Source organism: Camelus bactrianus, chromosome 16 (assembly GCF_048773025.1).
Source record: "Camelus bactrianus isolate YW-2024 breed Bactrian camel chromosome 16, ASM4877302v1, whole genome shotgun sequence".
NCBI classification, from domain to species: Eukaryota; Metazoa; Chordata; class Mammalia; order Artiodactyla; family Camelidae; genus Camelus; species Camelus bactrianus.
The window spans coordinates 39153268-39167693 of NC_133554.1; the positions used below are offsets into that span (position 1 = coordinate 39153268).

At 56.6% G+C, this 14426-nt stretch overlaps 1 protein-coding gene across 8 annotated transcripts in view; it reads right to left on the bottom strand.

The window, feature by feature from the left end:
* Positions 1 to 14426, bottom strand: part of MYO18A (myosin XVIIIA) — a 90726-nt gene that overhangs the window by 21578 nt on the left and 54722 nt on the right. For all 8 annotated transcript variants that reach the window (XM_074343150.1, XM_074343148.1, XM_074343149.1 and 5 more), the window contains 14 exons: positions 14054 to 14246; positions 13161 to 13247; positions 11652 to 11793; positions 11341 to 11500; positions 10932 to 11118; positions 10370 to 10613; positions 7835 to 7944; positions 5766 to 5831; positions 2537 to 2665; positions 1674 to 1817; positions 1194 to 1283; positions 937 to 1056; positions 630 to 741; positions 170 to 297 (listed from right to left, as the gene is read on the bottom strand). In XM_074343150.1, the coding sequence (XP_074199251.1) occupies positions 170 to 297; positions 630 to 741; positions 937 to 1056; positions 1194 to 1283; positions 1674 to 1817; positions 2537 to 2665; positions 5766 to 5831; positions 7835 to 7944; positions 10370 to 10613; positions 10932 to 11118; positions 11341 to 11500; positions 11652 to 11793; positions 13161 to 13247; positions 14054 to 14246 (1912 nt within the window). The remainder of the gene's footprint in view (positions 1 to 169; positions 298 to 629; positions 742 to 936; positions 1057 to 1193; positions 1284 to 1673; positions 1818 to 2536; positions 2666 to 5765; positions 5832 to 7834; positions 7945 to 10369; positions 10614 to 10931; positions 11119 to 11340; positions 11501 to 11651; positions 11794 to 13160; positions 13248 to 14053; positions 14247 to 14426) is intronic.

Consider the following 14426-nt stretch of genomic DNA (forward strand, 5'->3'; position numbering starts at 1 on the left):
CGTAATAGTTTACCCTTGGTTGTTCCCTATACCAAATGGCTAACAAGTCAACCCTTCCCTGTTGCTCCCAGGGCCTGCCTGGCTCTGACCATTCACCGGGACAACATGCGGCACCAAGCTCCTCCCAGCCCTCCCAGGCACAGGCCTCTACTCTTTCTACCAGACTCACCCGCCTCTCCAGCTGCCTCTTGTTCTGCTGCTCCACCTCCAGCTTGTCCTCAAACTCCTGCTGGAGCCGCTTCTTGGTGAAGTCCACCTCCCGCACTGCTCGTTCATACTTAAGGCGCCACTCGCCACCTGTGTATTTGGGGCAGAATAGGGAGGACTGCGCTGATGAGTGTCCCCGAGAAGGGGCAGAGGAGATGAAGGATGGGGCAACAGATGGAGTCAGCCAGAGGGACTCAGAAAGGCTCCTGGAACAATGGCTTCCTCCCAAGACAGAAGGAGCCACTAGCTGGGAAAAGACTAGAGATGGCGATGTGGCTACGTGTGCTGTCTTCTCTCCTGGGACCGCCAGATCATGGTCCTTGGATATAGTTCTTGAACATCATCATTATCCTGATTGCCCAGGGGTAGGTATCAGAGTTTGCCACTCAGGCCACTGCCGAGTCCTCCAGCCTCTGACCCACCTGTGTCATCATCATCCACTTCCCCGTTGATCTCAGCTGCCCGGATGAGACGGGCCTCCATCACCTCCATTTCCATCACCTCCATTTGCTTCTTCAGTGCATCATACTGGGTCTGCAGAAAGATGGTGATGAGGTGTGCAGTTCCACCCCTTCACTCAGTACCATCTGCACCCCTGAACCACACAGACCATGGTCACATGCTTACCCAGGGCAGACAGGGCTGCTGGGCTGGTGGCAAAGATGCCACCTGTCCTTGGAGGAGGAGATGGGCACCAGAGTGGCAGCCCTAGCACAGCCTTGCCCTCACCTGCAGCTCCTTCATCTCTTTCTCTGCCCGGAGCCTCTCCGCAGTCTCCGCGTCCAGCAGCTGGGAGGCGGACTCCCCTGTGTTACGTTCATCCGTCAGCTCCGATGTCAGCTCGGAGATCTGGGGTTGGGGGAGGGAGTCACCACCAGTTGAAATGTCTGCCTCACTCAGCTGGAACACCGGGAGGGTGGGGTGGAGGCTCCCGGGTGGCTGCCCTGCAGAGGTGGGCAATCTGTTGGGTGCTGGGTATCGCTCACCCGGGTCTCCAGCCGGTCACTGCTGAGCCGCAGCTCATTCCGCTCCTTCTCCACCTTCTCAAGCTTGCTTCTCAGCTGCTGGATCTCCTCCTAGGGTGCAGTAAGGAGGGCAAAGTGAGCCAGAGGCACTGCAAGAGGTTGGGGCTCGGGATCTGTACTCTTGGGGTGAGTGAAGCTGGTGAAGCTCAGGCCAGGACATGAGGGATCAGGAAGCCACTGCCTCCCTGGGTCTCCGTCGGTAGACCCTTCCCCATGTGCCAAGGAGGCCTGAGGTCTTATCCTAAGAGGATACCCAGGGGGTCAGCCAGCACGTCAGATGGATACCTTCGGTTTGCTGGGCATAGTTCAAGGACACTAGCTCTCTGGACTAAACAAAGGAGCACTTGGGAGCCCAAGACAAGCCGGCAAAACTCTTGCCCACGTGGATGAACTCCAGCCCTTCCCTCCTGGCTGTGTGGCCCTGCCCAGGCTGTCACGTACGTCTTTGTTCCGGATCTGCTCCTCCGACAGCTGAACCTCGATAAGGGGTCGCACGGTGGTGAAGAGCTTCCACCAGGGCCAGTCCTTCACCCCTTTATTCTTCTTGATGTTCTTCTGCACACAGCGAATGGCCAGGTCCTGGATCTAAGTTGGGGTGGGAGTGGCGCACAGCAGGCTCTCAGTCCCACGCCTAGCCAGGACCCTCCCCAACACCAGCCCAGCTGCTGGGCTGCTCCTCTGGCCACCTGACCTCGAGTTAAGCATTCCCTAAACCACCCTTGTCCCTGGCCTCCCTCCATCCCTCAGAGAGTGGGCGGCAGAGAGCCAGCCCCGGGAGCACTGCACTGGGCACTAACTGCTCCTCCGTCATTAGGAATAATTTTGTCTGCTTTATTTGCTGCCTGATTATTTCCAGCACCCTGGCCTAGATGTGCTATAAAACCTAATCTTGCTGAAACACAAGAGGCGGCGGTGCTGGCTGTTTTATGGACTTGCTAATAAGAAAAGGAGTCGCTGACACAGCTCCTTAATCTTCATGGAGCAGCCTATGATCCAGAGCTCACCTTTGCCTGGGCCCTGCTCCCCCACCACCCTAGCTCTCAGACCAGGCCACAAGGCCCCATTGCTGGGCACACCAGCACTCTCCCTGGCACGGGGGAGCTGCCCACCCCAATCCTGGCCCAGCCCAGAGCATGGTGCCCCTGGCAGGTCCTGCCTCTTCTCCCCCAGGTAATAACTCACTGTCCCAAGACCAGCCTCCCGCCCTGCATGTCCCCTAGAGTGGCCCTCCTAACCCCCACCCCAGGAGCCAGCTCTGCCCGTCTAGGCTGGGCTGTGGGACGGGGATGTCCCTGGAGCAGCACCTTTTTCTTCTTGAAGTGTTGGCGGGCCAGGTAGCCCCGGCAGGCCGCCTGGAACAAGGTTAGGTTCCTGCTGGTTTGTTCATCCCGCTGCTCCTCCAGACGTGCCAATGTGCCCGCCCGGAAGAATACCTGTGGAGAAGCCAGCCAGGTGAAGGCGGGACCTGGGCCGGGGGCCACCCGGTGGAGGAACAAGCAGCTGGAACAGAAAACCAGCAGGCCTGGGGGTGTGGCTCTTGGCCCAGGAAGAGCCTGAAAACCCCAGTGTCCAAGAGAGGAGGGAAGGAGCAAGAAGAGGCCTGGGGAAGGCTGAGGGAGGAGGGCCAGGCTGGGGGCTGGGAGGTTTTGGAAGGGGAGGAGTAAGGTGGGAAATCCAACTTCAAAGAGAGATGAAAAGAGAGAGACACCAGAGGGAAGGTATCTGGGACAAGAAAGACGGAAGCAGCTGCTGTCAAAGGGGGAGAGGACACCCCTCAGCAACACCTATGGTGGCTTCTTCCCCCAGGGCCGCCAGCAGCTCTGCCCATGACCCTGTGCCCACAGCACACCGCAGGCCCCACCGCAGGCCCCACTGCAGGCCCCGGCCACCTCCGGCCTCCAGGTGCCTGGGATCAGGTGGACAGAGGTCTATGTGTGGAAGAAGAAACAGGTCTGGGAAGCAGTATGCAGAGAAGGGGGAGGAAGGGGGGCGAGGGGCTTCTCTGCACACTCCCCACTGGATTTCATTTCAGACTGTCTCCCCTTTCATGTGCCAACACCCCACCCCCACCCCCAGGTTTCATCTCATGAAAAAGCCTGTGGGGTGGGCGGGGGTTGGCCCAGGCAAGGGACCTGTCATACAGGTTTGGGGGCTGGAGGGCAGATGTGAGAGGAACCAGCTGGGCACCCCCACACTCAGCCTCTCCTCTCTCTTTGGTGCCCAGAAATGGGGCTGGGTAAAATGTTCTGTGTTAAGGGAAGAAGTGGGGGAAAAACAGGTGAAAAAGAGACTCTGGTTTCCTTAAAGAGGGCAAAGAAACAGACACCTAGGTATATGCCACCTCCACCTTGCCCAGAAGACAGAAAAATTCCCTTTTGTGGGGCAAAGAGAAGATGTGAACTCCATGCGAAACATTCAGAACTGATAGGTACGGTGTCCCCAGGCCTCCCTCCAGGGAAGAAGTGGGGAGGGGCCTACACTTTCTGCTGAGAAACCTTTGCCTCTGGCAAGAACCTGGTCCCCTGAGGCCGGCCTGGGAGAAAGCCAGCTCAGTCCTGTGCAACACCCGGGGTGAGCACCTGAGATCTCCCACGGGTCTCCAGCCCCACCTGGGCCTCTGTTTCCCACAATCCGTGAGCCTGAGATTCCACAGAGGGTAGGGAAGACCCAAGTCCCCGGAGGAGGTGAGCCAACATGCTAATGGCCAGCACACAGCTGTCTGACTGGGACAGAAGTAGTGAGGTGCTGGGGAGGGGGACAGAGAATGGCCCAGAAACACACTGAGCAGAGAAAGGGTGGTCTAGAGACTAGGGCAGCAAGCCTCACACCTCTCCTAACAGCTGCACATTTGTGAGGTTGAGTCCTTTTGAGAATTAGGTGAAATCTCAGGGCCATCTCCACACCCCACGCCCCCGCCAACATACCCATCCATATATATTTTACAAACAACATCAGGAGGCTCTCAGACCCCCAGACTCCTTGCCTAAACCCCCAGGGTCCTGTGGGCTTGGATTGAGACCCCCTTCCTCTGAAGCAATGTGATAAACACACAGAGAATCCTCGTTCACCAGCCATTGTTAATCACAGCCGAGAAGCCCTGAAATTTCTCTGCCAAACCAGATGTCAGTGAACATCCGACTTTGCCTCTATTCTGCTCTGAGCATGAGTGGGACTTGCCTCCTTCAGCCAGGCACCTGTGATGATGCAGAGTCTGAGATGGCAGCTGGGAAGAGGACCAGCCCGTACAGGCTCTTAGCTGCCCAAGGCATGTCTTGGAGGAGGTGCCACCCCCATGCCAGCCAGCAGCAGCTTAGCCTACCAGAGGGGCAGGAGCCCACCCAGGGAGAAACCAAGAGGCCGCAGTGAAATCTTTGACTGCAGGCTTCCCAGGGAGGAAGCTCAGCTGGCAGCTTCTGAGCTTCGAGACAGTGGGGAGGAGGAATGAAGGAGGTGAGCCAGACACAGCCGAGACCAAAACCAGAAGGATGACATGGAAAGAGGGTGGGACCACAGGAGAAACAGAGAACCAGGAAAGAAACAGAAAATAACAGAATCTGAAACCAAGGAACAGATACCAGCAGGGACTGCCAGGGCCAAAAGGAAAAGAGAAAACCAGGGACAGTGGAAACAAAGAGTGAGGGGTCGGGGAAGGGATTCCCAGTGGCTCAGAATGCAGAACAGGGAGAACAGAGCCGACAAGCAATACGGGAGCCTCTTTCGGGGAGCCTCCCCTTCCACCTCATACTCCCCATGACTTCCTTTCCTCTCTGCTGACAGATGGACAGGCCAGAACCCTCCTGGGGACTCCCAACTGCTCTCTGTCCCACCTCAGCCCTTGGAGCACATACGTGGATGCCGCTGTCAAGCCTCCTGGTCTTGGGAGAGAGGGGTGCACAGGCTCCCGGCCCCGTGGGAGGGACGCTCGGCTGGCCCTTTGGTGCCGGTAGATGCCGCAGACTGGCACCTGGGGTGGGCGTGCCTGCCTTTTATGCACCGCGTTCCATTCAGATGAGGAATTCGGCCTGTGGGCAGGTGGCTCGGCACAGCCTCACCAAGTCCTGCTTGCTTTCTGGGACCCTGACAGCCCTGGACAACTCCCCAGAAGGGGGCCCTGCCTTCTGGAGCACCTGCCGACTGCCTTCCTGCTTCTCCCAGCTCTCCTCCCTCCTGCCTTCCCCACTCCCCACACCAGGCCTCAGGCCAATTCAGGGCCATCTTCCAACCCACTCCCTCCTGATATCAGAGAGGTGTTCATGGCACTGAACAAGCCCAGTTATTCAAAGGGAGGGGGAGTCACATTTGCTGCAGTTGGAATATCTAACTTCCTGGGCTTAGCCCTGAAGGGGGCAGCTTGAGAGGAAGGGTAGCCCCAGAGTGATGGGGCAGGAGGGGCTGGGGGGCAAGACCTAGAAGGGGCCCCGAGAGACTCCTGAAGTTGGACAGAGCAGGGAGAGCAGGAGGGGAGGGCCGATCATCTGGACAAGGGTGACCAGAGAGTGAAGGCCTGGCTGCCCTCCTGTAGGGGCAACTCACCCGGCTCAGGCCCATGCTGCAGCTGCTTTTCTCCAGGTCCAAGGATTCCAGTAGCTCCTCCACTGCCTGCAAAGAGACACCTCTGTCAGAGAGCCCACCAGGGTCTCCCCACCTCCACTCAGGCTTCACCCAGTCACTCAGTCCTTCCCGTTCTCCATTCGGACGGTCCACTATTGATTTAGTGAGCGCTACTGGTGGCTTCTACAGCATCCGGCACTGTGCTGGATTCCGGGGACATAAAGATGACTGCAAGACGAACAAGCTATCTTGTTGGGGAGTGAGACGAGAGAATCAGTGAAGTACATAGAGGAGGAGGTTGTGTAAGTCAGACAAGGGGGCTGTGGAAGGCACCCGGAGGAGGTGTTGCTTGTGCTGTCTTTAGATACAAGTAAGAATTAGTCAGACAAAGCCGGGGAGAGGGCATCTCAGGCAGAGGGCCTAGCATGTGTAAAGGCATGGAAGCACAGAGGAAACTCGGAGTAGTCCAGTATAACTGGGGTGAAGTGGGTGGGAGGGGGCAATTAAAGTGCAATTAGAGAGGTGGGCAGGGGCCAAAGTATGTGAGCCTGTGTGCTCGGAGAGCCCTTGGAGGGTTCTCTCAGGGAGGGGCATGATCAGATTTGCTTTTTGCAGAGATCCCACTGGAATATGAGTGGAGGATGGATAGACCCCTTAGGCAGCTCCTGCAGGAATCCACAGGAGAGAAGGCTAAAGCCTGACCCAAAGGGAGGAGAAGAGGGGGAAATACAAGAGATGTTAAAGGGATGGAGCCTTGCCTGATGTGGGGGAGGGGTAGGTGGGAGGGGAGAATCTAGGGACACACTGAGGTTTCTGACTTATGCAGGAAACGGATGATGGAGCCATCCTCCAAGGACGGGAAAACAAGAGAAAGCGTAGGTTTGGGAGGAAATGTGATCAGTTTGGTTTGAACACGCTGAGTTTGAGGTGCTATAAGGCATACAGGTAGAGAAGTCCAGAAAGCAGCTAGACAGAAATGCGTGTCGAGTGGGAGAGAGGCCTGGGCGAGAGGTATTGATCTGACCATCAATATATATGTGGTAATTGAAGTGATGGGTGTGAATGAGGTTGCCCAGGAAGACAGTGTAGAATAGAAAGCAGATACGGCCAAGGAGAGGGACAAATAAGAAAGAGACCTTTACTTTGGGGAAAAGTGGAAGAAGGGAAGCTTGGAGGGGCTGAGAAAGAAAGAACAAAGAGACAAGGGGGAACCCAGGAGTGGCAGCAAAGAAGCTGAGTAGAGAATGTTTCAAAAAGAACAGAGTCAACAGAGTCACATGTTGCCAAGAAGCAGAGAAAAGTGCCCATGAGCTCTGACAACATGGAGGGCGTGGTGGGACAAGACTAGTCCCAGGGGTCAGGGGTGGGGACCAGGCAGCTACGGGGGGAGGAATGAACGGTGGTGAGGCAGGAGCAGTGGGAGGAAAGTAAGTACTGAAGGTCCAGCACATGAGGGAGGGTGACAGAAGGCTCCTTTCCAAGAGCAATGTCTGTGGAATATTCCTCCACTGAGAGAAAAGAGCCAGCAGAGAAGGTGAGGCCGAGGGAACAGGAGAGAGAACTTATGCTGATGGAACAGGTCTCCAGAGGGACCAAAGGGAATGGGTTCCGAAGCACAGGAGGAAGGGATCAGACAAGGGGAGGGAAGCCTCTCCCACTCAGACAGGAGGGGTGGGGAAGGAGGCACCTGGAGAGGTGTATACAGAAGGCAGTCCCTCACATGGGAGTCAAGGCTGAAGGGCCCAGATGCTACGAGTGGGGCACCTAAAACCCTTGTTCTGATCTGCCACCTGAGAGGGTCCTGGAGGATTGTCTGGCTCATCAGAGAGCAGACACGCTCATCTCGGGCCTTCGAAGTGGTGGCTCTTCTGTGACTCCTGTAATCCATGACCCAGGGTGCCTTCCCTCTATGCCACAGCCTGGCTGCCACATGTCCCTATCCTGGCCCTGATCGGCCAGCCCGGCTCTCTCAAGGGGAGCAAGGGCAGCTGCTCAGAGGCGTCTGAGCAGAAGAAGGACGGTCTGTTGGGGCTGGGGGTGCCCAGACCTACCCGCCTTTCATCCATCACAATGTAGTTGCGCCCGTGTTTCTTGGTCAGGTGTGGAGCCAGGACGTCGAAGCGGCGGCGGAACTCGGAAAACACCATGTGATCAGGGTAACCTGGGGAGACAGCGGCCCAGAGCCAGGCCTATCGGCCTTGCCGGCTCCCAGTGTGCCCCAACAGCCACTGGTGCCCTGGCAGAGTCACCTGACGGGGAAGAGACTGCTGGGGGAGGAGAGCCTATGGTTGAAGCAGATCTGGGAAAGGAGAGCAGAGAGGAAGGAGGCAGGGGCGAGAAACAGGAGGTGAGAGGACAGCTAAGGCTGCCCCACAGTGGGACTACCAGGTTTAAAAAGGGAACAGGTTCTTTTAGAAGGAAGCACCTGCCTCATCAGTGAGGATGCAAACAGGGGATGGCTGACCACTTGGAAGGAGATAAAAGCCTGCATGAACCCTTAAGATGCTTTCTAGCCTCCAAGTCTATGACTCTGTGATAACCCAGAGAATGATGTATTAGGGATTTAATAAGAAAAAATAAATAGGGCATCAGAGAATAGCAGAGAGGAAAAGTGTGTAGGCTTGGGGCTGGAATCCTGTCCTGGCTCTTGGTGTCATGTGACCTTGGACGAGTCACTCAACCTCTCTGAGCCTTGGTTTCCTCATCTTTAAAGGAGGGCCCTACTAGTTATCTTGCATGGTAGTCATGGGACTTAAATGAGAAGATATGGAGAAGGTACAGCTTGGTTTAGTTGGCGGGTGTTCAGTAAAAGGCTCCCTTCCTTTTCCCAGTCCACTGAAGCAGGGTATCAGAAAGGGCTCCCCTCCTGCCCACATCCTGACGTTGGGCCCTAGGCCAGGTGACCAAAAACTCTTATAGATTCTTTTTCTCTAAAGAGTATTACTTCTAACAGAGATCTCCTACTGTCTGGTCTTAAGGTCAGGGCAAGGAGGAGGTGGCTTCTGACTTGGAGCAAGGTCAGGAAGGTGGCCAGTGAGAGGTTACCCTGAGGTACTTCAAGGACACCAAAGGACCCAAGCAGAGGACCAAGAGACCCACTCCTATAGAAACACAGAATTTCAAACCAAAAAGGCCAGACACAACTCATCCCCCAGACATGGAAACTGAGGCCTGGAGGTAGGGCACCTGGCTTGTTCAAGGTCAGTCGCAAAGGCTGCAGCTAATGGTAGAACTGGACTCCAGACCTGGGCTCCTGACAGCCACTCGGGGGCTCTCTCCACTACATGGGAATAGTAGCTCTGGGAAACCCTCCAACTGGGAGATGAGGCTGATGCATGTGCCTGATAATTGAAACAGGAGGCGGGGGCCGCTGAGGGGCCAAGACAAAGTGAGCTATTGATTGTATCTGAATTGCAATTAAATTGATGGGCTGGGATAGCAGGTCCGGACGCCTGGCATCTTAATTAATCATCAGCGCTATCGATGGTGGCTGGGGGCTGGGAGAGGGGAGGGGGGCTGGCTGCTGCTGGCCTCATCGATCTGCTTGTTTGAGTAAAGCACATTGATTTTGGTTCAGAGCGGTAACAATCTGGTTTTGAAATAATAAACACCAACTCCATATCACAACGTGGGGACAGATCGATGATTTATTTAGAGTAGGGCAGGGAGCCCGTTTCCTGGCTTTGGCTGCTAAGAAGAAATGACAGTGCCCCTGGGGATGTCTCAAGGGGACCTGGCTGTGGGTGAGTGGGACACTGCCCACTCTTTCCACTAAGGGACAAAGGCAGAAACCTGGCAACTCATAACTTCTCAGGCAAATGAAACCCTACCCAAGGGGCATGAACTCAGAAGCTGATCTGCTTGGGTCAAATCCCACTCTGCCACTCACAAGCTGTATGACCTTGGGCAAACTACTGAACGTCTCTGAACCTGTCTCCTCATCAGGGGATGATATTAATACTTACATCTCATGAAGTTGTTGTGAGGATTGAGTTCATGTGTGTGATGAGTTTAGAACAATGCTCTAAGGATGTTTTTATTATTATTATTGTTGTTGTTGTTGTTGTTATTATTATTATTATTATCATCACCCTCTCTGTCCTCTCCTCCAGATGGGTCCACAAAAAGGGTCTATCTGACCTTTCTTGGGAATTTTAAGTTTTTCAGAAAGATTTAGCACCTCATTTCTCATTGTGGGGCTGGCCTGCTCTTAGAGGCAATTTCTCCATGAGGGTACTGGGTCTGCTGCCGTGGGCAGAGCTGACCCATCCAAACCAGGGAAGGGGCAAGGAGGGAGCTGTGGGAACAGGGCATGTAGAGTGGGGAGGGGAGGGGATGAAGAGGACAGGAATGTGGAAGGGAAAGGATAGCCAGCAGGCTGGGAAGAAAAAGAGAAAGGAACAGACTGGGCTGGAGAGACACAAGGAGAGAGCCACAGAGGAGGCAGCAGCAGAAAGATGTATGGCCAGCAGGAGGCAGGAGAGGAGCAGCACCCCTCTAGCCCCATGGGCCATTTGGGAGGTGGGGAGGGGCAGGGGTAGCTCTCGGAAAGAGAGGCAGGAGTTGAGAGGGAAGGGGGCCCCCACCTTGGCGGTACATGCGCATGGCATCAAGCAGGCGGGAGCCCCTGAGCTGGGCACGGAGCAGGGGCACGTCCAGCTGCAGGAGCCCAGCCTCGCAGTGGTCTCCTGGGGGCAGGTCCAGCTCACTGCTGCTGCTGACTCTGCGGGAGGAGGCGGAACGGGGCTCCCCAGCCCAGCCCTCTGCCAGAGGCAGGAAGCAATGCACGAAATGCAGCTTTGACTTCTTGATGGTGTCGATGAGGGCATCCTGCCAAATAGGAAGATACAGCCCTCAGTGGGCTCTGACAGCCAGAGCCCAAGAGATCAGGGACCAGCAACAGCATCTCCCTTCCATGCAGGATAGCCGGTGTCCCATCCCTGGCCAGAATGTCCTAAGCCTGGACAACTCTGCCCATACTAGGCCTGGGTGGCCACTCACAGGCAGCAGCACTGAAAGAGGACCCACCAGCAGTAATCAACGCAGGTGGGCTGCTGAGTGGGCACTGATGACCTGAGTGTGCCCAGGAGGCCCCGGTCACCTGCCAGGGGCCGGGAAGTGCCCCGTGGCCCGAACTGGCACACTTACCACCTGCAGCTTAATCTGGATGCACAGGGACTTCTTCTTGACAGCTGCCATCCCCATGGTGAAGGTCTTCCGCATGCTGGTGGCCCGGCGCAGCGCCAGCTGCGAGCTGCCCTCCAGGCCCGCAATGGAGCCTGAGAGCACCGTGGCTCCACCCGCCCGGCCCAGGAACAGGTTGCTGATGATTTTTCTACCAAAGGAGGGGAGGCAAAGGAAGGAAAGAAGTCACATTCACGGAGCAGTAGAGGTTGTTCCTTCTCCCAGAGCCTAGGACACACAACCACCCCCATGGCCAGGGGTCTGGCTTATCTGGGCTGGGGTTGCACGTCCCACACCCGACAGAGACACTGCAGAGAAATCTTCAAACAGTAAGAAGAGAAGCTGGGATGGGCAGGGTGAGTGGCGCTCTTACTTCTGGGAGTCCTGCAGGAGTCGGGGGGCATTCTGGGTGGCTGGGTTCTGCTTGGTGTAACTCAGCCAGCCAGCCGTGTTGTACTCCACCCAGTTGGTGCCGTGGCTGTGGCCCAGGAGAAAGTGGTGCGGTTTGCTGCTGCGCAGGAGAGGGCTTTGGCCTGAGAGTCCAGGAAGCAAGGTTCAGATCATCAGGGCACAGGCCCCAAAATGCCCGTGGACTCAGTGAGCTCCGAGCAGTGCCAACTGGCCTGGTATAGGCGGTTCTCTGGAGAGGAAGCAGAGGAACGGCACTCCAGGGGTGCCACCTACCTTTTTTGTCACCTTCCTGGGGGCCATAGTAGGAGAAAAGGCGCTCCAGCAGGGCGTCCTCAGTGGCCCCTGGCACCAGCGCCTCCTCTTCCAATAACCACAGTAGGCCCCTAGCCTCATCTGTGCGGGCCAGTGAGCGGACCTGTGGGGAAGCAGAGAAATCCCACACTGTCACGTGGAGCCCTGGCCCCAGCCACACACTCTGAATATGCTGTGCACGTGCGTACGTGTACACACACACACACGCGCACACACACACACACACACACACACACACACACACACACACACTGCAGCTCCTGCCCCTCACTGCTGCATCTGGTGGAAGAAGTGGGCAGCAGGGAGGAAGAGGGGCCGGGAAGAGATCAGAGAGAGAAGCCCCCAGCACAATATGATTCCTAGGTCTCATGTGCAAAGTCAGCAATGACTGAAGTCTTCTCAGTAACCCAAGCCTACATCCAGAGCCTCTCCTCCACCCTCGGCCCCTCAGAGGTGGGGAGGGCTGGGCAAGCCCCATGTTGCCCTCACCCTCTGGGCGTCACCTCCCAGGCATATTAAATGAGACCCACTGCTGCTCCTAAGCCACGTGGGCTGACGTCTCCACACCTCCTGGACATGGCGAAGGCTCTCAGGGGAGGCCACCGCAGGGGCCCAGGTGACAGGAAGAAAAGCCAGCTTCCCTGGGGGGATGTGGAATTTGGGTACTTTAAGTACCTGTCCCAGGGGGACACACCCTCCCTGGGGCCCTATGCCCTGTGCCAGCCTGACAGGGCCTTCTCACAGGAAGGAGGGAGAGGGAGGCAGGGCTCAAGGCAGAGGAGAGAAACCAGCAACCTGACAAAAATGCCAATTCTCCAATAAAGTGCTTTATACAATCTTCCTAATTGAAGACATTCACCAACGCCTAGTGCTCATCAGGCCAGCCAGCCCCCCAGGCAGCAAGGTGCCCAAGACACTGGCCCAAAGGGTGACAAAGCCCATCCCCAGAATGAGGGGCGATGGCTCACATCTACACAGCCCCTCAGTGGGCGTTTATATCTTCTCTGTTTGGGCGGAAGGCCACCTCCCCACCCAGCTCTGCTAGGCGGCACCAGTCTTCTATGTGGGGACAATGGAGGGGATGACCAGGTTCCTCTGGGTTCAGCCAGGCCCTCACCACAAAGGAGGTGGTACCAGGACTCCTTGTAGACACACTCGAGGCACGGCTGGGAAAGGGCCTGAGCCCAGCTGGTAAGAGAAGAGGTATATCTCCCGCCTGGCTCAGACACCCAGCGGTGGTGCTCCCCTTTGCACCAGGGCAGAAGAAAGTGCCACCTTCCTGATCACACTGGCCGAGAGCCGAGGGGCAGGGCACGCAGCACTAACATGCTTGGTGTCTGGGCCTGACTGCTGGGCGCCCCCAGCCCACGGTGGCACCGGTGACAGCAGCTCCCACAGGGAGGGCTCTGCTGAGGGAGAGGGATGGGAGAGGCGAGAGAGGCTAGCCCAGGCCCTCCCTGGGATTCCTACCAGGGACTGATGGGAGGCTTGGTCGACAACAGCCACAGAGTCGTCCGTGGCTGGCTCCAAGTCATCAAACGCCAGCTCGATGTTCTCCTAGAAAGAAAGGTGAAGCAGCGGTGAGAACAGGGCCTGGTGTGGGGCACAGCGCATGAGCAGGCCAGGAGGGGACGTTGGGGTCAGCAAGGCCAATCTCCCATGCGAGCAGGAGCTCCCCTCCAGCAGCCCGACTGACAAACACTCCACACCTCTCAAGGCACCAGCCTGTATCTCTGGTCAGCTAACCTCCCTGTGCAGTAAGCTACAGTCACGTGCCTATTCCTGTTACTCATGCTGCTAATTAGGCTCCATGGAGTGAGCCCACTCTCTATTGCACATGCTCATCCTTGAAACACTTGAAGACAATGATCATTTTCCTCCTGAATCTTCTCTCAACCAAGATAAACATTTTTCCCAGCTTGTTCAACTCATCTCCATACAAGGTAGGGTTTCCAGATCCTATCTGGGACACCCCTTTATGGGGGAGGGGGGCTAAATACTTGGTCACCATCCTAACAGATCAGGAGACAGGGAAGGCCAGGTCTGACACATGCGGAGGCAGGAACTGCATGGCTGTAGTACCCAGGGCCTAGGCAGGCGCCTTAAAGGTGGGCAAAGAGGGGCTCCCAGGAACCCTGAAAGCATCTTTGGCTTCCTGGAGAGCAAATTCTCCACAAAGAAAGAATGCAGCCTGGGCAGGAAAAGCCTCCTGCCCTGGAGAGCAGAAGGGGACAGAAATGTCAAAGGGTAAAGAGCGGGGAAAGTGGTGCCTTCCTACATCCACAGATGCCCTCCCTGAGGGTGCCAAGGTCAGAAGACGAGCCTGAAGGTGGAGGGCAGGCAGACGCAAGGTCAAGTGCTACCTCCTTGTATCTTTCCAATTCCTGTACAAAGGTGCGCTCGTGGAAGAGCCTCTGCAGCCGGTCCTGGGCGTAGTTGTGGCACAGCTCTTCAAAGGAGGCCCCGCGGGCTGACCCACCCTGCTCAGGGTTCTGGAAGCCGGGAGTGTCCACAATCATCATAGAGCACAGAGAGTGCTGGCTGGACTTGAGAGCCCTTCAGAGGGAGAGTCTTGGTCAGAGCTGTCCAGGGCAGTGTCCCTGCCTCAGCAGTGCCCCCTGCACCAAGCCTGATCCCCATCCCTGTCTTAGTGCCCAGATCCTGTGGGGACGACGGGCCTCTCCTGCCTGCAGGGACAGTGAGCCCTCTGCTGGTGGAGAACGGCTCTGCCTAGCG